General features: G+C 37.8%; 1 protein-coding gene across 1 annotated transcript in view; it reads right to left on the bottom strand.

Annotated features, from left to right (window-relative positions):
* Positions 1-2,205: 2,205 nt before the first annotated feature.
* Positions 2,206-16,309, bottom strand: part of COL21A1 (collagen type XXI alpha 1 chain) — an 18,212-nt gene continuing 4,108 nt past the window's right edge. Inside the window, exons 3-10 of the mRNA XM_026074260.1 lie at positions 13,548-13,581; positions 12,781-12,827; positions 10,617-10,649; positions 5,519-5,665; positions 5,367-5,421; positions 4,852-5,052; positions 3,165-3,242; positions 2,206-2,393 (exon numbers count right to left, since the gene is read on the bottom strand). Coding sequence (XP_025930045.1) covers positions 2,206-2,393; positions 3,165-3,242; positions 4,852-5,052; positions 5,367-5,421; positions 5,519-5,665; positions 10,617-10,649; positions 12,781-12,827; positions 13,548-13,581 — 783 coding nt within the window. The remainder of the gene's footprint in view (positions 2,394-3,164; positions 3,243-4,851; positions 5,053-5,366; positions 5,422-5,518; positions 5,666-10,616; positions 10,650-12,780; positions 12,828-13,547; positions 13,582-16,309) is intronic.

Genomic DNA, 16,309 nt, shown 5'->3' with positions numbered 1-16,309 from the left:
TCAAATGCACTATGTTAAAATTTTGATTCCTCTTGATGAAACTGAAGTGTTCGGATATAGAAGGAAAATTTTTCTCCCACACAAATGCATAAAAGTGAAATATTCTGAAACTTTCAAAATTTTCCCCAGTTTTCTGATGTGGAAGAATGTGTATGTGTTGCTTTAAATCACAATGAAAGTAAGTATTGGGATTTTCTACCAGTCAGGAATTCTGGCTTTCTGCTGCTGGTGTTCCCTGCAGTCAGGTGTCCTTCTGACTTGCTCTTTTTTTGTTTCTGCTTCCCCCCACAACACCTCCCAAAAGATGTGGCCTGCCAGTCACAATGCCATACATTTTCTTGGAAAAGGTGCCTTAAACATTGACTTAAACTAGCATACAATGTGGAGAGGATCTAGAAAAGTGCAGGGGTCTGATTCCTCACTGATGCAGCGCTCAGAAAATAAATGCCCTGAGACTGGACAGATTGAATATGATGTTTTTAGATTCCAGTTTCCACAAATTCAAACAATACTTGTTCACACAAGCAACATCCTGCCAGCGTAGTGGATGCTGAGCAACACTGAATAATTTGAGTGACTTACTTGGGAGAGAAAATTTCATGCATAACTTCATTTCTCGGGTTTTTACTTCATACATTCAGACAATGGGTATCTTCCAAGGATCATCTCACAGGTTTTCAAACTAGCTTTAGGGGACAGTCATGTTTGCACTCTGCTGGGCTTCCTGGTATGGCAGAGGCTCAGTTTGGCGAGGGGCAGCGCTCACTGGGACCCTCCCTGGTGGGACACAGCAGGCAGGGGCTGCCAGGGCTGGCCCCAGATCCGGCATCGCACTTCGCCCTGCCCTTCCTCGGGGAAGGACACCAAATAAAAAACCCAGCGGCGAGGTGGAAATACCCCTCAGGTGGAAATGCCCCTCCAGGAGGCACTCTTCTATGCTATACGCAACACGGGCAACTTCCGATTGCTCATCTAGCTACCACCAGTTCTGTACAAAATTTTATTTTTCCTTGAATGTCAAGCATATTACCAATCTCTGATAGTATGACAACAGAAAAACACCACATTAGAAAAAGCCACTTATAAAGCTTTGGTTAAGTTCAATACAGGATTCTGCATTAATTTAAGAAAAGGATTTCAGACCCTAATGGGAACTGTGCCTTTGCTCTTTATGTCAAAGCAAGCAATACACCTTATTAGCAAAGCATACAATGAAAATTACACATAGCTCACTTAAAATGAACAAGGAAACAGCATAACAAACAATACAGCTAGTTAGCCAGCAGTTAGACCTTTCTTCTTGTAAACCTGCTTCTTCTATGCAACAACTGTAGTCCTTGGGAAGAAACTGTAAAGGGTATACAACTTAATCCATAATTATGCAGAACTGTTTCATTTTGGTTGTACAAACATTTTTTTTATTTTTGTCAAATTATAGGTCCAAGCCAGGTATACCAGTTAAAAAAAATGCAATTTTCACATAAGCCAAATCACCCACATGGGACCCTTTTGTAGTTAAAAGTATCATCTTCTGTAAAATCCTAGCCCTGCTTGAATCAGTAGGAGTTCTACCCTTGCATTTAACCTTGATTTTAAACTAGGAGTTGCATAGCAAGATAGGTGATATTACTTCCATAACAAGTCCCAATATTCCTTTTTCTTAATCTATAAAAACCTCATATATGCTTTCGCTAATGGAACACTTTGAGCTAAGACATGTGAAATGTACACAAGCCAGTGAGATTCACACACATATGAAGTAAAAGCCAGCCACATTCTTTCAAATCAAATACTGTGTAGGTAGGCTGCATGTGAAAAATTTCACAGTAATTTACACCTGACCAATAACTATTAATGCCTAATCCTGCTCCCATTGGAGTCAGCAGAAGTTTTGTAAAGGACTTCAGTAGTAGCAGGAGTATGATAGGGCACTTAAATAGCAAACACCAAATATTACAGTTAATTTTATTCCTGTTAAAACTGATCTCTCTTTAAAAACACTTGAGATTCCATCAATGAAAGCTACAAAAAATTACTGGAGTTTCTTTTAAAAAGGAATGTATAACCTTTGGGATTCTTATTAATTTATAATATCAGAGGTACTTTTGTTCCTGTTTATGGGATTATTGCTGGTCACCTTCCTGAGACTTTAAAGACCATAAAAGACAAGCACCATACCTATTCTCTAATGTATCATATCACAAATTAATAATTTGGTCCCTTTCTAAATGGATCTCTTCCCACAATGACACTAAAACACAGTGATGGATCACAGATTCCAGGTGGTCCAACCGGCCCCGGCATTCCAGGACTGCCACGATCTCCGTCTTTACCCGGCTGTCCACGTTCTCCAGGACGTCCTTCCTTGCTCATACCTGGGGGACCTTCAGGACCTTAACAACACACATGCAATAAACAAATGCCTTACTGAAGATATATTAAAATGAAAACAAGGGCAAATACAGACCCACAAAACCCCTGCTCTTTGGTGAAGAGCAGTATCCAGACAAAGAAAACTTCATTCCGTGAAAAAGACACTTCCTGTCACAAAGTGTTTATATGTTCATATTATTAACATGTTATCTGACCAAGATTTTAAATAAAAAAGCAGGGAGAAGACTTTAAATAAAACTATCTTTTAAAAGGCAGTATAAAAATCTGCTTTCGTACACTGTTTAGACTTTGTCATTTAATCTGAAACCCCAGCGCATGAATCAAAGTCCTCTGATTTCCATTCATTCTTCAGCTTTGGATCAGGCCCTAACATCTCTTACGAACACTCAGCTTTGTATTCTGCAAGAACACACTGCTGTTAGGAAGAGCACTTGCCTTCACTGAGCAATGGTTAGAAGTCACATGACTATATCAGGGCTCGGTTTTCAAATCAAACAGATACTGCTTTGTCAAAGAGTACTTGATCCAGTCTACCAAGAAATAGGAACCTCTAGTGCCAATCTTTAGAAGACCTACCTTACACATTAAATAATATTCTACAGCAATTTAAAAGACAGACAAGAGTCAGGCATTAAGCATTAAAATGTACAGGGTAATTAAGATGTTTAAAAACTATTTCAGTCTTTCCAAATTATATTAATAATTTTTATAAAATACACTTTTTAAATTATTCTTATGCACTAAATCTGCACAGCTGAACCAACCCTCACCTGGAGGACCAGGGGGACCTTGGATCCCAGGAACTCCAATTCCTTGACTGCCTTTTACTCCATTTTTTCCTGGCGGGCCTGTGGATTAGCAAACACATGCATATCTTTGCACACTAAGAATATTTTTGTTTGAGAAATTCAGAAGTCAGCATTTGAGAACAGTTATTGAATAAAAAATGTAATAGTTCAAAAGCAAATCATGGGATATAAAATAAGCGTTTCCTCATAATCTGTAGAGTGTAACAGGCTTCTTAACTATCCTCATTTCTACTAAATTAAGAGTCAGTCAGTGTAGCACCTGTTAAGGAGATAGACACTGCGTAGTGAGGAAATAGATGATGGGGAATTAAGAAATTTTTTTGTTAAGTGTCTTTGGCTTTTCATTGGCAGAATTTTTAAGAAACGCAGCGTTGTAGAGTTTTTAAGAAGCATGAAGGAAGTGTAAGATATTCACCACAGCCCCCGTGAAATACTGACTACAGAGACAATCTTCCCAAGTGTACAGCTGKATTAAAATCTCCACCAAAGAAGAAATGTCAAGGGAAGCAAAATCTGTGCTCTTTCACACTAGTGCAACCCAATGAATTCAGTTTCTTTATAGAAACAGACATCTGTGTTTCCATCTCTTACAGAGTAGCCAGAAAGATTAATCAGTATCGGTTCCAGAAGAAAACTGCACATTGTCCTTCTGGGGATGAAATTATGCAAGCACTACAGATAAATCATCATCATGCCCAGAGTGAATTTGACATTCTGGGTCACAGTTAGTAAGCCACAAAGTGAGTATTTACCAACCCTATGCCTGTCTACCTGTGGTACATTACTAGCTAGCAATATTTCATACAGATTTCCCAATTATTTTGATGCTATAGGAAACACAGTGGCCGCTGGGRCCACATTTACCAAATTATGGACATTACTTGTTGTCTTTGTACAGTTCCAGACTGCATATGCATACTTAACTATAAGTTGCAAATAAACCCACAGAAATAAGTGGGAACGCTCATATGGCTGAGTTACCTAAAAACATTAATACTAGTTTGGTCATTGCTAATATTATTAAAAAGAAACCAGAAAGTTTAAGAAAAGCATAAAGAAAGGAGTAAAAAGCCTTGTGAAATGAAAGGAAAAAAAGGAGAAAACCCCAGGAAATCAGGCTAGCATTTGCTAGAAGTTAAGATATGGAAGAGTACAGAGAAAAATCAGAGGAGTATAAGGGTGTCACATGCCATAATACCAGCCTATAGGGTAGCAGGCAGTAAATGACTGGTGAATATCTGTCATTTTAAAGTCCTTTAAAATAGCAGAAACAAGTAAGTTTAGGGGGAAAAAACACTAGAAAACATGGAAATGCATTTAAATCCATGCCTAAATAACCTGTTTGATCAAAAAAAAATTAAATGCTGTTAAAAACATCTACATAAGACTATAGAGAAAACAGAAAACTCTGTAGGAAGATCAACACAAAGTTTAACTATAGCAGAACTAAACACTAGTTATCTTGCCGCACTGTTGTGTTTTCTCCACTCCCGGCATGCATTCTTCATAGGCAGTGACACATTTACATTGCACCATGCCCTCAGGTCCCTGCTGTGATCCATTCCCAGCCATTCCCTTACCCCATCCTGCTGTCCCCCCACGCAAAGCCGGAAGCAAGAACCGGCACTGTGACTCGAGCATGCAGTACCTCTCGTCCCACGAGCGCCAGGGCGACCTGGAATGCCTGTCAGACCTGGAACACCGTCATTTCCTGGCAAACCAGGAAACCCTCGTGGGCCTTCTGGGCCTCTCGGACCTGGCGGCCCTGGAAGTCCYGGGGAAGCGCTTTGGGACTGGCAGTGATTGCAGTTCTGCAGCCTCCCGCTCTGCAGGATGGCAGGCAACTGGGCTGGGAGAACCCAAACAAAAACTGCTTAGAGCCTTGTGACATTGAAACACTACGGCTGTGCACACGAAAATACAAAAGTATCACCCCCCAACCACTACAACAGAAACGGCTTCCTCTAAATAGAGAGGATAATCCCCTTAGGAAACAAAATGGCTATGGAGCTGTGGCACAGAAATATATATCTACAGATATATATACATCAGTGATAAATCAGCACTACTGATTTTACTTTCACGAAAGCATCTTGATAATTATCAGGAAGCCTCTTTAGCACTTTAAATTAGAAAGATCCATAAAGAATCTCTGGAACTCACTTCTTAGTACATCTGAACACACCTGCCGAATAAATTCTTCTGAAAATTCTCGTGCCTGAGTTGAACAGAGAAGTGTTATAAAATCAGAAAGTATGCATTTGTTTGGGGGGGTTTAGGTGCTGAAAATGGTAAGTCTGAGGTCCAATACATACAGGTTTTCCATCTGATCCAGGTAGTCCCGGGGGCCCTCTGTCTCCTGGCTGACCTCTGAGACCAGGAGGTCCAACCAAGCCCTGGATACCGGATTCTCCTTTTTGTCCATTGATGCCTCGAATGCCTGGATCTCCTTTCTCACCTTTCTGAAATCAAAACCAACAAAAAGTCAATCATGTCTTTCACASGTCATTTGGAAGCCATGTAGCACCAAGCAAAGGCATTCTAAGAAAATCTCCATTGATAATCTTCATAAAATGAATATGATCAAGCTGTCATTGAAAATTAACTTGACACTGAATAGTAGACCTATTTCACTAACATGTATTGAAGCCTTAACAACTATTTCAGATACAAATATTTGCCAAATATATCTAGAAATAAATTCTAAATATCTAGAAATAAATCTAGAAAAAAATTACCATCATGGATAATTTTTTTAATCTTTAAATACCTAAATTTCAATCTTAAACAGATCTATTTTGCTTATTAATTAATATAAAACAAAAAAAGCCTTCCTTATTCATATATGGAAGAAAAGGTTTTATTCACTTTTTCATGATAAATTATCTAAGTCATTCCAGTACATTAAAATCCTTCTTAGAAGGCTGGAAAAATTACAAGTGAAATTCTGGCTCCATTGAAATCCTTGGCAAATTTCCCATTTACTATAATAGTCAAGAGACAAATAATCACAGAATCACAGAATSGYTGAGGTTGGAAGGGACCTCTGGAGATCATCTAGTCCAACCCCCCTGCTCAAGCAGGGTCACCTAGAGCACATCGMACAGGATTGCATCCAGGCGGGTTTTGAATATCTCCAGAGAAGGAGACTCCACAACCTCTCTGGGCAACCTGTGCCAGGGCTCTGTCACCCTCACAGTGAAAAAGTTTTTCCTCATGTTCAGATGGAAGCGTCTGTGTTTCAGTTTGTGCCCGTTGCCTCGCGTCCTGTTGCTGGGCACCACTGAAAAGAGTCTGGCCCCATCCTCTTGACACCCTCCCTTCAGACACTTGTACACATTGATAAGATCTCCTCTCAGCCTTCTCTTCTCCAAGCTAAACAGGCCCAGCTCTCTCAGCCTTTCCTCATAAGAGAGATGCTCCAGTCCCCTAATCATCTTGTAGCCCTTCGCTGGACTTGCTCCAGTAGTGCCACATCCCTCTTGTACTGGGGAGCCCAGAACTGGACGCAGTACTCCAGATGTGGCCTCACCAGGGCTGAGTAGAGAGGGAGGATCACCTCCCTCCACCCGCTGGCAACACTCTTCCTGATGCACCCCAGGAGACCATTGGCCTTCTTGGCCACAAGGGCACATTKCTGCCTCATGCTTAACTTGGTGTCCACCAGCACTCCCAGGTCCTTCTCGGCAGAGCTGCTTTCCAGCAGGTCAACCCCCAACCTGTACTGGTGCCTGGGGTTATTCCTCCCTAGGTGCAGGACCCTGCACTTTCCTTTGTAGAACTTCAGGAGGTTCCTCTCCGCCCACCTCTCCAGCCTGTCCAGGTCTCTTTGAATGGCAGCACAGCCCTCTGGGGTATCGGCCACTCCTCCCAGTTTTGTATCATCAGCAAACTTGCTGAGGGTGCACTCTGTCCCTTCATCCAGGTCAGAATAGAGAAAAGTAAAAATTCATTTGATTTCAATTAATTTTTTTTTCTTCTGACTTCAGTTACTCTCCATATGATTGATAACAACTGCAGTCCATTTGATTTGCTGGAAAAGGTTAAAATAATGCTGGAAAACATTTTGACATACCTTCATTAAAGGAATGATTCTTCAATGTATGGAATTACCTACTGTAACAGTTGATGTGGAACTCTTTCCCTAACTTGGAGTCAACAAAACTTCAGTACAATGCAATTTGGTACATGCCCAAGGTTAAAGTTAGTATACTATCTTTGATCCCTGATGAGTTTTTTTTCCTTACATTTTTGCACAGCTTCTGCATAGTGTTATCAGCAACTTTAATATGTTCTTTTATCCTTTCCAACTATTTTAGATGGAACTATGGAAACAAGGATCACTGTACATGACAAAGAAAACTTATTGGAGCAAATAATACAAGCTTAAGAAGCACTCAGGCACATATTCTTCACAGACTTACTCTGTTAAATTATGCAATTTATATTACATTATACCATTCTATCTAGTACTATCAAAATTCTTGAYATCAGAAAAATATATGGTTCATTCAAAGCTTTCTGGAGGCTCTGAATTAATAAAATGCCCAGAGTTCTCCTAATGAATTATTATAGAGTAGCCAGCTTCAAATCCAGTATCTGCTTACTCAGTTTTATGCAGAAATGTTTAGATGGTTTTTATCTCAAAACTGTGACATTGTAACTGATACCTACATGAGGGAAAAAAAGAAAACACTTAACATTGTACCTGGCACCACAAAAGGACCACGGTTTGTTCAGGTTAAGTGAGCTCTTCCACTAAGTCATTTAGTTTTGCTGTAAATGAAATTTTAAGCCAGTGGGGCAGTGCAACCCTACTCTGAAAAGCCATCAAACAAAAACATATTCAAGTGACTGGTTTTCCATGCTTTTTAAAAATTAATTTATTACAAGTTTTTCTTTTTCTTTTTGCTTCCACTACCTTACAGGACCCACACAGCAAAAACTATATATGCACAAAAGATACCACTAAAACAAGACAGCCACTTTTTCTTCTTAAAAAAAACAAGAGAAATGAAAAAAACATGACAGACGTTAGTCAAATGATGAAGAATACTGCTGGAAAGATGCTCCAGCACTAAGATGCCATGCACAACCTGAACAGCAGTCTGTACACTCTTCCCATTACAGAAGTTGTGCACTAATTCAGAACTGTCTTTTTCCAACATTGTAATCATATTTTACTTTCTTGATACTGTCAGCTTGAACATAGTAGTCATGGGGACTTGGTATTCTTAGTTACATAGGATAAATTTGTAATTGTTCATTTCTGTTACATGATTACAAATGTTTTGTCCTTTAACAGCCATTTTAGCAATCCTCACAGGGTCTGAAAGGCTAGGAGATAAGGTATGGAGCTTAGCAGAAGTTGCACGGGTTGGGATCTGAAAATCACATTGATTATATAGATTTCCAACTATGTATTTATGTGATTATTTCTAGAATTCATAGGTGAACATTTGGGCCAAGAAAATATTTCTAGTAATTAAAAGTTATTTGTTTTTACTTTAATTATGTTTAGAGCTACAGACTAAGTTTACATATAGACATCTGACTTGCAAGTTGATTTATTTGGAATTAAATGTTAAAAAGGCTAGAAAGTATTAAGAATCAGGGCAATATTGGGACAATGGCACCTACTGTAGAAAAATATTACAGGCAAGAGGCCAGTATATTAAAAAAAAATAACATCGGGACAAAACACTGGAATCATCAGCACAACTGCCTGCAGAACTTGCCAAAAAGCAAATGAAACAGCTGAGGGAACATTTTCTGCAGAATATCTCGGTCTTTTAATGGTCAGCCACATCCTGTGTGTGGCCTTGTTTGTCGACCCTATTTATTGGCAAAGAAAAATCAAAAAAACAGAAAAGACTTCAGTAACTGCTGAGAGTTACATATTGAAGAAACTTTTTATTAAGGAGTTTGAGTGTAACAAATGACAACATATTTTATAAAAATTAGAAAATAAAGTCATTTTATGGATATGATGAGTAAGCACATGACGTGTAAGCATTTAGTAAGAATATTATTAATAGGATTTTTCAGGAGAAATATATTATTATGATGATTTAAATTTAGAGGGATTAGTTTGATGATGTAAAAGTAATCTTTAAGCAATTTTGGCTATAATTAGTAAGGCACCTTAGCCAAACTGTAGTTTTAAGTATTCAGTCGAACCCTAGAAGCCTATAGGACAATTCACAAAGTTAAATGCATAAAAAGATTTAATTATTTATCTGAACTGAGCTTCCAAAAGAATATGCTCCGTTACTGACATGCAACAATACGTTACAAAAAACAGAAAATAACTGAACATAGAAATCTCTAAATAAAGTTGAAGCAGAATGATACTAATGGGACAGTGTGCACCCTGATCTCACTTATAYTGGAATGAATAAAAAATAACTAACAAAGTCAATCATTTAAATTCCAGTATTTTAAACAACATGCAGCATGAAGATCAAAAGATCTGACCATAAATATATAAAATATAAAGCTGGGCCTTATAGAAGTCTCCCAGAGATCAAACAGATGTAGGTTCTGACAGCCCAAGAAGGACCCTCCAGATGTGCTTCCCCTTATATGTAACCCCTCAAGTTTCATGCTGAGTTGAGTATAAACCTAATAATAGAGAGCAAGAATCCTGCCTGGGATTTTCTTAGCCACTCTCACAGGACAGAATCCTCTAAAAAAAGATGCTTGTAAAGGCTTCACTATATTCCTTTTTATTACCTATGAAATAAAGCCACACAATGAAAGCTTCTGGTCAAGATTAAAACACACAGATAAATAGTTCAGCTGTGGAAATCCTTCCCGCAGGCTTTTCCGGAAGCTGAAAGTGCAGTATATCAGCATAGTTCAAAAGGAATTAGACAAGCTCATGAATGACATTAAATGCAATGTTTTGGATCTATCCTCTAGCTTAAATGCCCCTCCACTGTTGACTGCCAAAAACAGTGACGGTATACAAGAGGAAGGATCTTCTTTAGGTGTCCTGATTCTTATATTTGTATCCTAAGCTGTATTGGCTGCTCCTGAAGGGCAGATATTGGACTAGATGGACCATTTTGATCAAATATTCAGTATTCTTCTATGAATTATTTCATATTTTCAATGAACTTAGAGCCTCTAGATTTTTTTTTCTTCAATTATTTAGTTTCTTCAGCCAGCAACTTCTCTTTTTTATTTTTTTAAAGGCAATGCTTGGCTTTAAAATTCTTTTTTTAATCTTGCATTTCATAAACAACATGTACTTTGTCTCTTTTTAAGTATTACTTCTTTCTCTGTTCTGATATTTCTTAATTCATTTCTCTTCTCTTACTTGGAGTACAGAAATAAGACTATGAACATGCACTTTACAGATTACATAATTTGCAGAAACAATTTTGTGATTACACACAAAGTACATACCTCCCCTTGTTCTCCACGCAATCCTTTTGCTCCCTTTAGAAAGTAACACAAAAAAGAGATATTAACAAAGCAAGTTGAACCAAATTATTTTGGAATAAAAATATAATATTTTTGTCCTTTGTTTTTAAAAATTAATCACAAACATTAATTTTAATAGTTCTGTGATTTCTATTTCTACAAAAAAGCAAATTGTATATAAGGATTAAAAATATATATCATAGTGAGTTAAACACTTTAGTAATACCTTTAACATCATACACTAAAGGATAACTTGGGAATATATCATACATATTATAAACTATATATTATATTAATGTACAAGTGCAAAGACAAAACGTTATTAACTCAACAAAACACAAAAGAAATAAAATTTTGTGGTCTACCTAAAGGAGACTCTGGATTCTATTTGTTTAATACTGTCTTACTAGACAGAAATCAAGCTCAGAGCCTTTGAAATACAGACGTAGTTGGTACACCAGAGGTTGCATTTTGGCAAAGAGTTCCAGTGTCCTTTCTGCCACCTGCTTCAATGGAGTCATCAATCTTTCAGTTCCACAGCAAGATGGCAGCTCAGCTCAGGCTTTTTTCACTTTTCTGATGGACTCTTATGGACAAAGGAATCTGCATTATATCTTTGAGAAGTTCTGAAGCTTCTGGAAACCTGGGGAAGGACCTACATACAGCACTGTCTACCAAAACTATCTGAATGATTGATTTTTTTGGTTGCTGGCCAAAATAGGTAAGTGTGGGAAAACAGTTTTAGACTAAACCCATATCATTTTTTCAGCTTTCTCAAAAAAGCAAGAAATAACAATTCAGGTTGTAACAGTCTATCTGAAAAAAAGGTGCTCTTTCACTACCATTTTATTTTACTTTATAATTAAAAAATGCATATGCAAATGCATGTGCAAATATGCATATGCAAATATGTCCATTATTCTCAAAATGAAATAACAAAAAGTTTAATTTGTAAAATGTTAGAGTAGGATGTTACATTTGGTTAAAAAAAATTGTTGGCCTTTTAAACTTTTTTTTCCCCCAAAATTTCTGCTCAGCTTTACTACAAGACTTCTGTTAAGATACCTACCCCTGAGAGTGATAAAACCATGCTAACATGCAATGCAGATGTTCTGCCCCTGCTTCACTGGAATTAGCTCCTCCTGTCTAGACAGGCAGCTGTATCAACGTCGTAATTCTGAAAAGCGCAACTGCGACTTCCTTCCAAATCTAGTTTTAGCTATGTACTTCTAATAAATACTTTTCTGTTTAGACATGACATAGATTATGTAGTTCACAAGTATTTATAAATACTAACAGTTATTTTCTGTGGTGTAACAGCATAGCCAACTATGACACAATCAAAATGCATTGGCCTAGATTTAAAAGAAAGAGAAACAACTGGATCTCTCTGCTTTGCAGCTGAAACAGGAAACATCTGTAATTTGTGAGCACACAATATGTCAGCAATGACTCCCACTATACTACAGGAAGTAAAGAAGTGCATAAAACTGTAGCAGGATACACGCAAAATCTTAACACGTTAAGCATCACTCATAACCTTTTCACAAAAGCCATTATGCACTGTTAGGTATTTTATGTTTGTAAATTTGTAATTGTTTCATGAAAATTTTCCACCATGATGGATTTAATTAAATAATACAGGAAGATGTACTTTCATTCTCTTTCTCAAGACATAATCTCCCACAATCACAGAATCACCTCGGTCAGAAGAGACCTCCGAGGTTCATGCTCCTGCTTGGGGCAGATCCTGTTAGAGCAGGCTGCTCCGGGTCATCTCCAGCCAGGCTTTGAGTGTCTCCAAGGATGGAGACTCCTCAGCCTCTCTGGACAGCCGGCTCCAGTGTTTGACCCCTCTCACAGCAAAATGTTTTCCCTTGCCTCAAGCTGGAATTTCCTGCGTTCCAACTCGTGTCCGTTTCCTCTTGTCCTGCCACTAAGCGCCTCTGASAAGAGCGTGGCTCCATCTTCTCTACACACCTGCTGCATTTGTTATTTTTAAATTATTGTTTTATTCAGATAAATAAAGACTTATGTTAAATATATTTCATCTGATGCAAAGAACTATCCATGTTGATGGAAGCAATCTTATGAAACAAATATAAATTGTGGCTCTCTTGAGCTGAGATCATTATTTTAACAGTACCTGCAAGCCTGAGATTCCTTGTCTTCCTTTCTCTCCTTTTTGTCCCTTCAGAAAAGAAACACATCATCTTAAAATATACATTTACTTGGGAGAAATAATTAACCTATCAAAAATAATACAAADATGTAAATCCTAAAATCTCATCCTAAACCRAGCTCAATCAATCTAAATACTTATTCTTCAAGAGTTCAGARTAGCACCTGTGCTGGCAAGATACWGTTTCTTCCCTGAACACACAGGAAACAGTTTAGCAACTGAGCAGTGACATGATAYTCTCCTTTTCTTGTAGGTATGACAGTGGCTTTTAGMTAACAAGACAGATAATTTTAGAATATTTAAATTTTGGAATAATTAGATAACATCAGATAATTTTCAAGTATTTTAAAATATTTAGATRATCCCACTGGTTACAATGTCACAGGTAGGCAGAGGCAGRGYGGTGTTACTTGGGTTACGAGGGCTTATAGGTCCTCCCGTGACTGCGGGAGGCCGGCAGCCYGAGGCCAGGCCAGCCCCAGGATGGTCCCRGGTGGCCGCGCGACCCACAGCCAGAGCCCGCCCCAGTGTGGGGGCCRCGCACGGGCTGCCCCGGTGCAGGCAGCAGGCTCACCCCCAGGCAGATGCACCGAGCRAGGGCRCAGYGCTGCCACCCGTCTTCAACCACACCTTCCATCCAGCTTCATTTTTAAATTTCTCYTGAATCCACTCTTAACACATATTAATAGTGTTGGCAAATGATTTTGATTAGAAACAAAGCTGATATRCCTGGATACCACTTTCACCTTGGCTTCCTTTGTCCCCCTGTAAAATATTAGAAGAAAAGTCTCYRCTGTAACATGATTCATCTCACAGACATGTTGTCTCTGCTCTAATTTAATTCAGTAAATACAAGRGAAGTATCTAATAGCCTTTACTTATGCTGAATGAAAATAAATTACTTTATCCCTGTGTACACAAACACTGAAGAAAGTACTGAGCATCATAATAAGAAGGAAATCTGTTACACAGAGAACCAGTGATATTCATATATCAAGTTAAAATTAAAAATAMAACATAATAAGGTGGCAAATCCAGTCGGTGTTCATCCAGTGATTGTATGAGAGTAGACAAGACACAGGGAGGAAGGGAAGAAGTTTTTGACGGATTAAATTTAGTTTGGATGTAAACCACTAAGTATGCTTGCCTTAAACAGAGAACAGTGTATAAATAATTTCTGTTACATTTAYTACAAGCCCATTAAATGTGTAACTTATACATGACACAGCAAAGAAAAAAAAACAAGACTTTTTTAAACCAGAAAAAATATTTATATTTATATTTAATCAAAACTGCGCAACGACTAAGTTTCATTTTCACCCGTTCTTTTTTACTTTGGTAGAGATTTTTATTCCATTTAAATCTTACTGGGGTGAATAGCAATAGAACGGTGCAAATGGTACTTAAAAGTCAGGCATCCAGGTTTATCTAGTTGTCTGAATACCATTTAATTGTCCATGGAGAGAAAAAGGCAACTCTTGAAAACAATTCATCCCAATTAATAAAAGAGCCGTAAAATATAGATACTTCCAGAAGGTGCCTATCTCTCRTTATTACTGAGAAGGAAGCTTAAAGTTATRGGAGGTGACTCATGACCYAACTTTGACTCTGMTAACAGACATGAATCAAAATGTTGGGYTTAAAAAACAGCAAACCATGAAACAAAAGATGGATCCATGGGGGCCATGCAAAATTGTTYTTCATAARGAAAAGAAGCTGGGTGGAGGTTTTGTTTTGTCAGTTATCTAGTAAGAGACAAATATGTGTGTATGTGGTTTGKTTTTTGTTCTTTTTTAAGAGAGAATATTTAGTTAAATGCTAAACAGTAGCAGAGAGGAGATTTTGGCCATGGCAAATAGTTTCCTGATCAAAAATCCCTCAAGATAGGAAGGTATTTATGCCAGCTGTATTTGGGTGTATTGTACTTGAATATAAAATATTTTGTTTGGTTTCAAGTTTTAAAATCAGTTATAACTGAAGGGCTTCACTTTTATTGTCAGATGCCCAAACTGTACTTTTTGAGAGGYTGTCATACTTATGAGTTGTAACTTCAGTTAACCTGCAATACATATCCTGACTTGTTTCTCTGTATATAATGAATGTTTTTTGCAAAACAGACTTACCATCCTCAGTTTAAAATTTAAAGATGATCCATACAAAATCTCCCTTCTTAAAATCAGTATTACTGCTTTGGTACATATGCMCTACCTGACCCTTAGATATTGRAACTGAGCATADKTTGATAATGAAACTAATTAAACTATTGTTATGATGCTGGCTCAACTCCCATYACYCTTACATTGGTTTCAGTGCATTGTGAGAGACTTAAGCCAGGAAGTCTTTGTCCTTATATRCTCTAGAAATCWCTGCCTCAAAAATTGTCAAAAGAATAATTTCTCCACATTTCACCTCGGAAAAGGGAACTCAGGTTGAGACACCGTCACCTAAATTTGGATTATTCTCTAGCTTCCCCTGACTGTAGTGACCAGGGACTTGCTTCAGTTGGCTTAGCATAGGCACACAGCGCTATTTAAGATGCTCCAGGCAACCTAAGGCATCCCCGTATGCGTCTAGTGACATTTGAAATGCTCTAGCCTAATATATCCGTACACAGCTGGCACATATGGCAGAGGACATCTGGTAGACCTGTGCCCTTCTGGAGCAGAAGCTAAAGTCTAGCAGAACAGCTCCGTGTGAGATTTTCCACAAAACCTCAAATACAACACCACCCTTCTAACTTACTGCTTGGCTCGCCCTGCTTCTTTCTATAGTAAAGTAWCTGATTCAACTCGATTTCTGTAATGCCTATCACATGAAGGTCTTCACCTTCAAAAGGTGGTCCTCTATACTTCTGGTGTTTCTACACAGGYGTGTTATCATTTTTATTTTTGCGTAACTGCTTATTACTATCTGACACCTTACCTGAGCTTCCTTTGCTTTTACAGGACTTCCTGCTTATCCTGAAATATGTAATTTGAATATATAATGGAGAAATCTTTGCCCTAGTTGATACTCCATTAGTCCCCAGAAAACACTGCTAAGCTTCTGACACAAGTGTCAGATACATGACCCAAACACACCTAATTTACTTTTATATAAATATTTCTACAAGCTTAAAGGTATAATTTGGGCTGATAACAAATACAGCAACATTTTTAACCTTGATAGCATGTTGCTTGAATAAATATCTAGCTTGAAAGGTTTCAGGTAGAGCTTGTTAATTATAAYAAACTACATCCTAAGGAAACAAATCTGTTACATGACATCCAATCCAAAGACACAGTATAACAGTAAAAGAAGCCTCATATTCATATGCGCCAATTAAGGAACTCATTTTTACAAAAATTTTCTTTGGCCAATTTGTAATGTTTTCCCATAGAAATACAATGAAATACAGAAAGTAATAGCAGTACTCATTATCTTGGTAAACAATGAAACATTTAATTTTCAGGATACGCATATTGTTCCATGAAAGTTGTCCAGAATAAAAAAA

Source organism: Apteryx rowi, unplaced genomic scaffold (genome assembly GCF_003343035.1).
Source record: "Apteryx rowi isolate R43461 unplaced genomic scaffold, aptRow1 scaffold_383, whole genome shotgun sequence".
Taxonomy (NCBI): Eukaryota; Metazoa; Chordata; class Aves; order Apterygiformes; family Apterygidae; genus Apteryx; species Apteryx rowi.
This window is presented reverse-complemented; position numbering and strand designations above follow the sequence as displayed.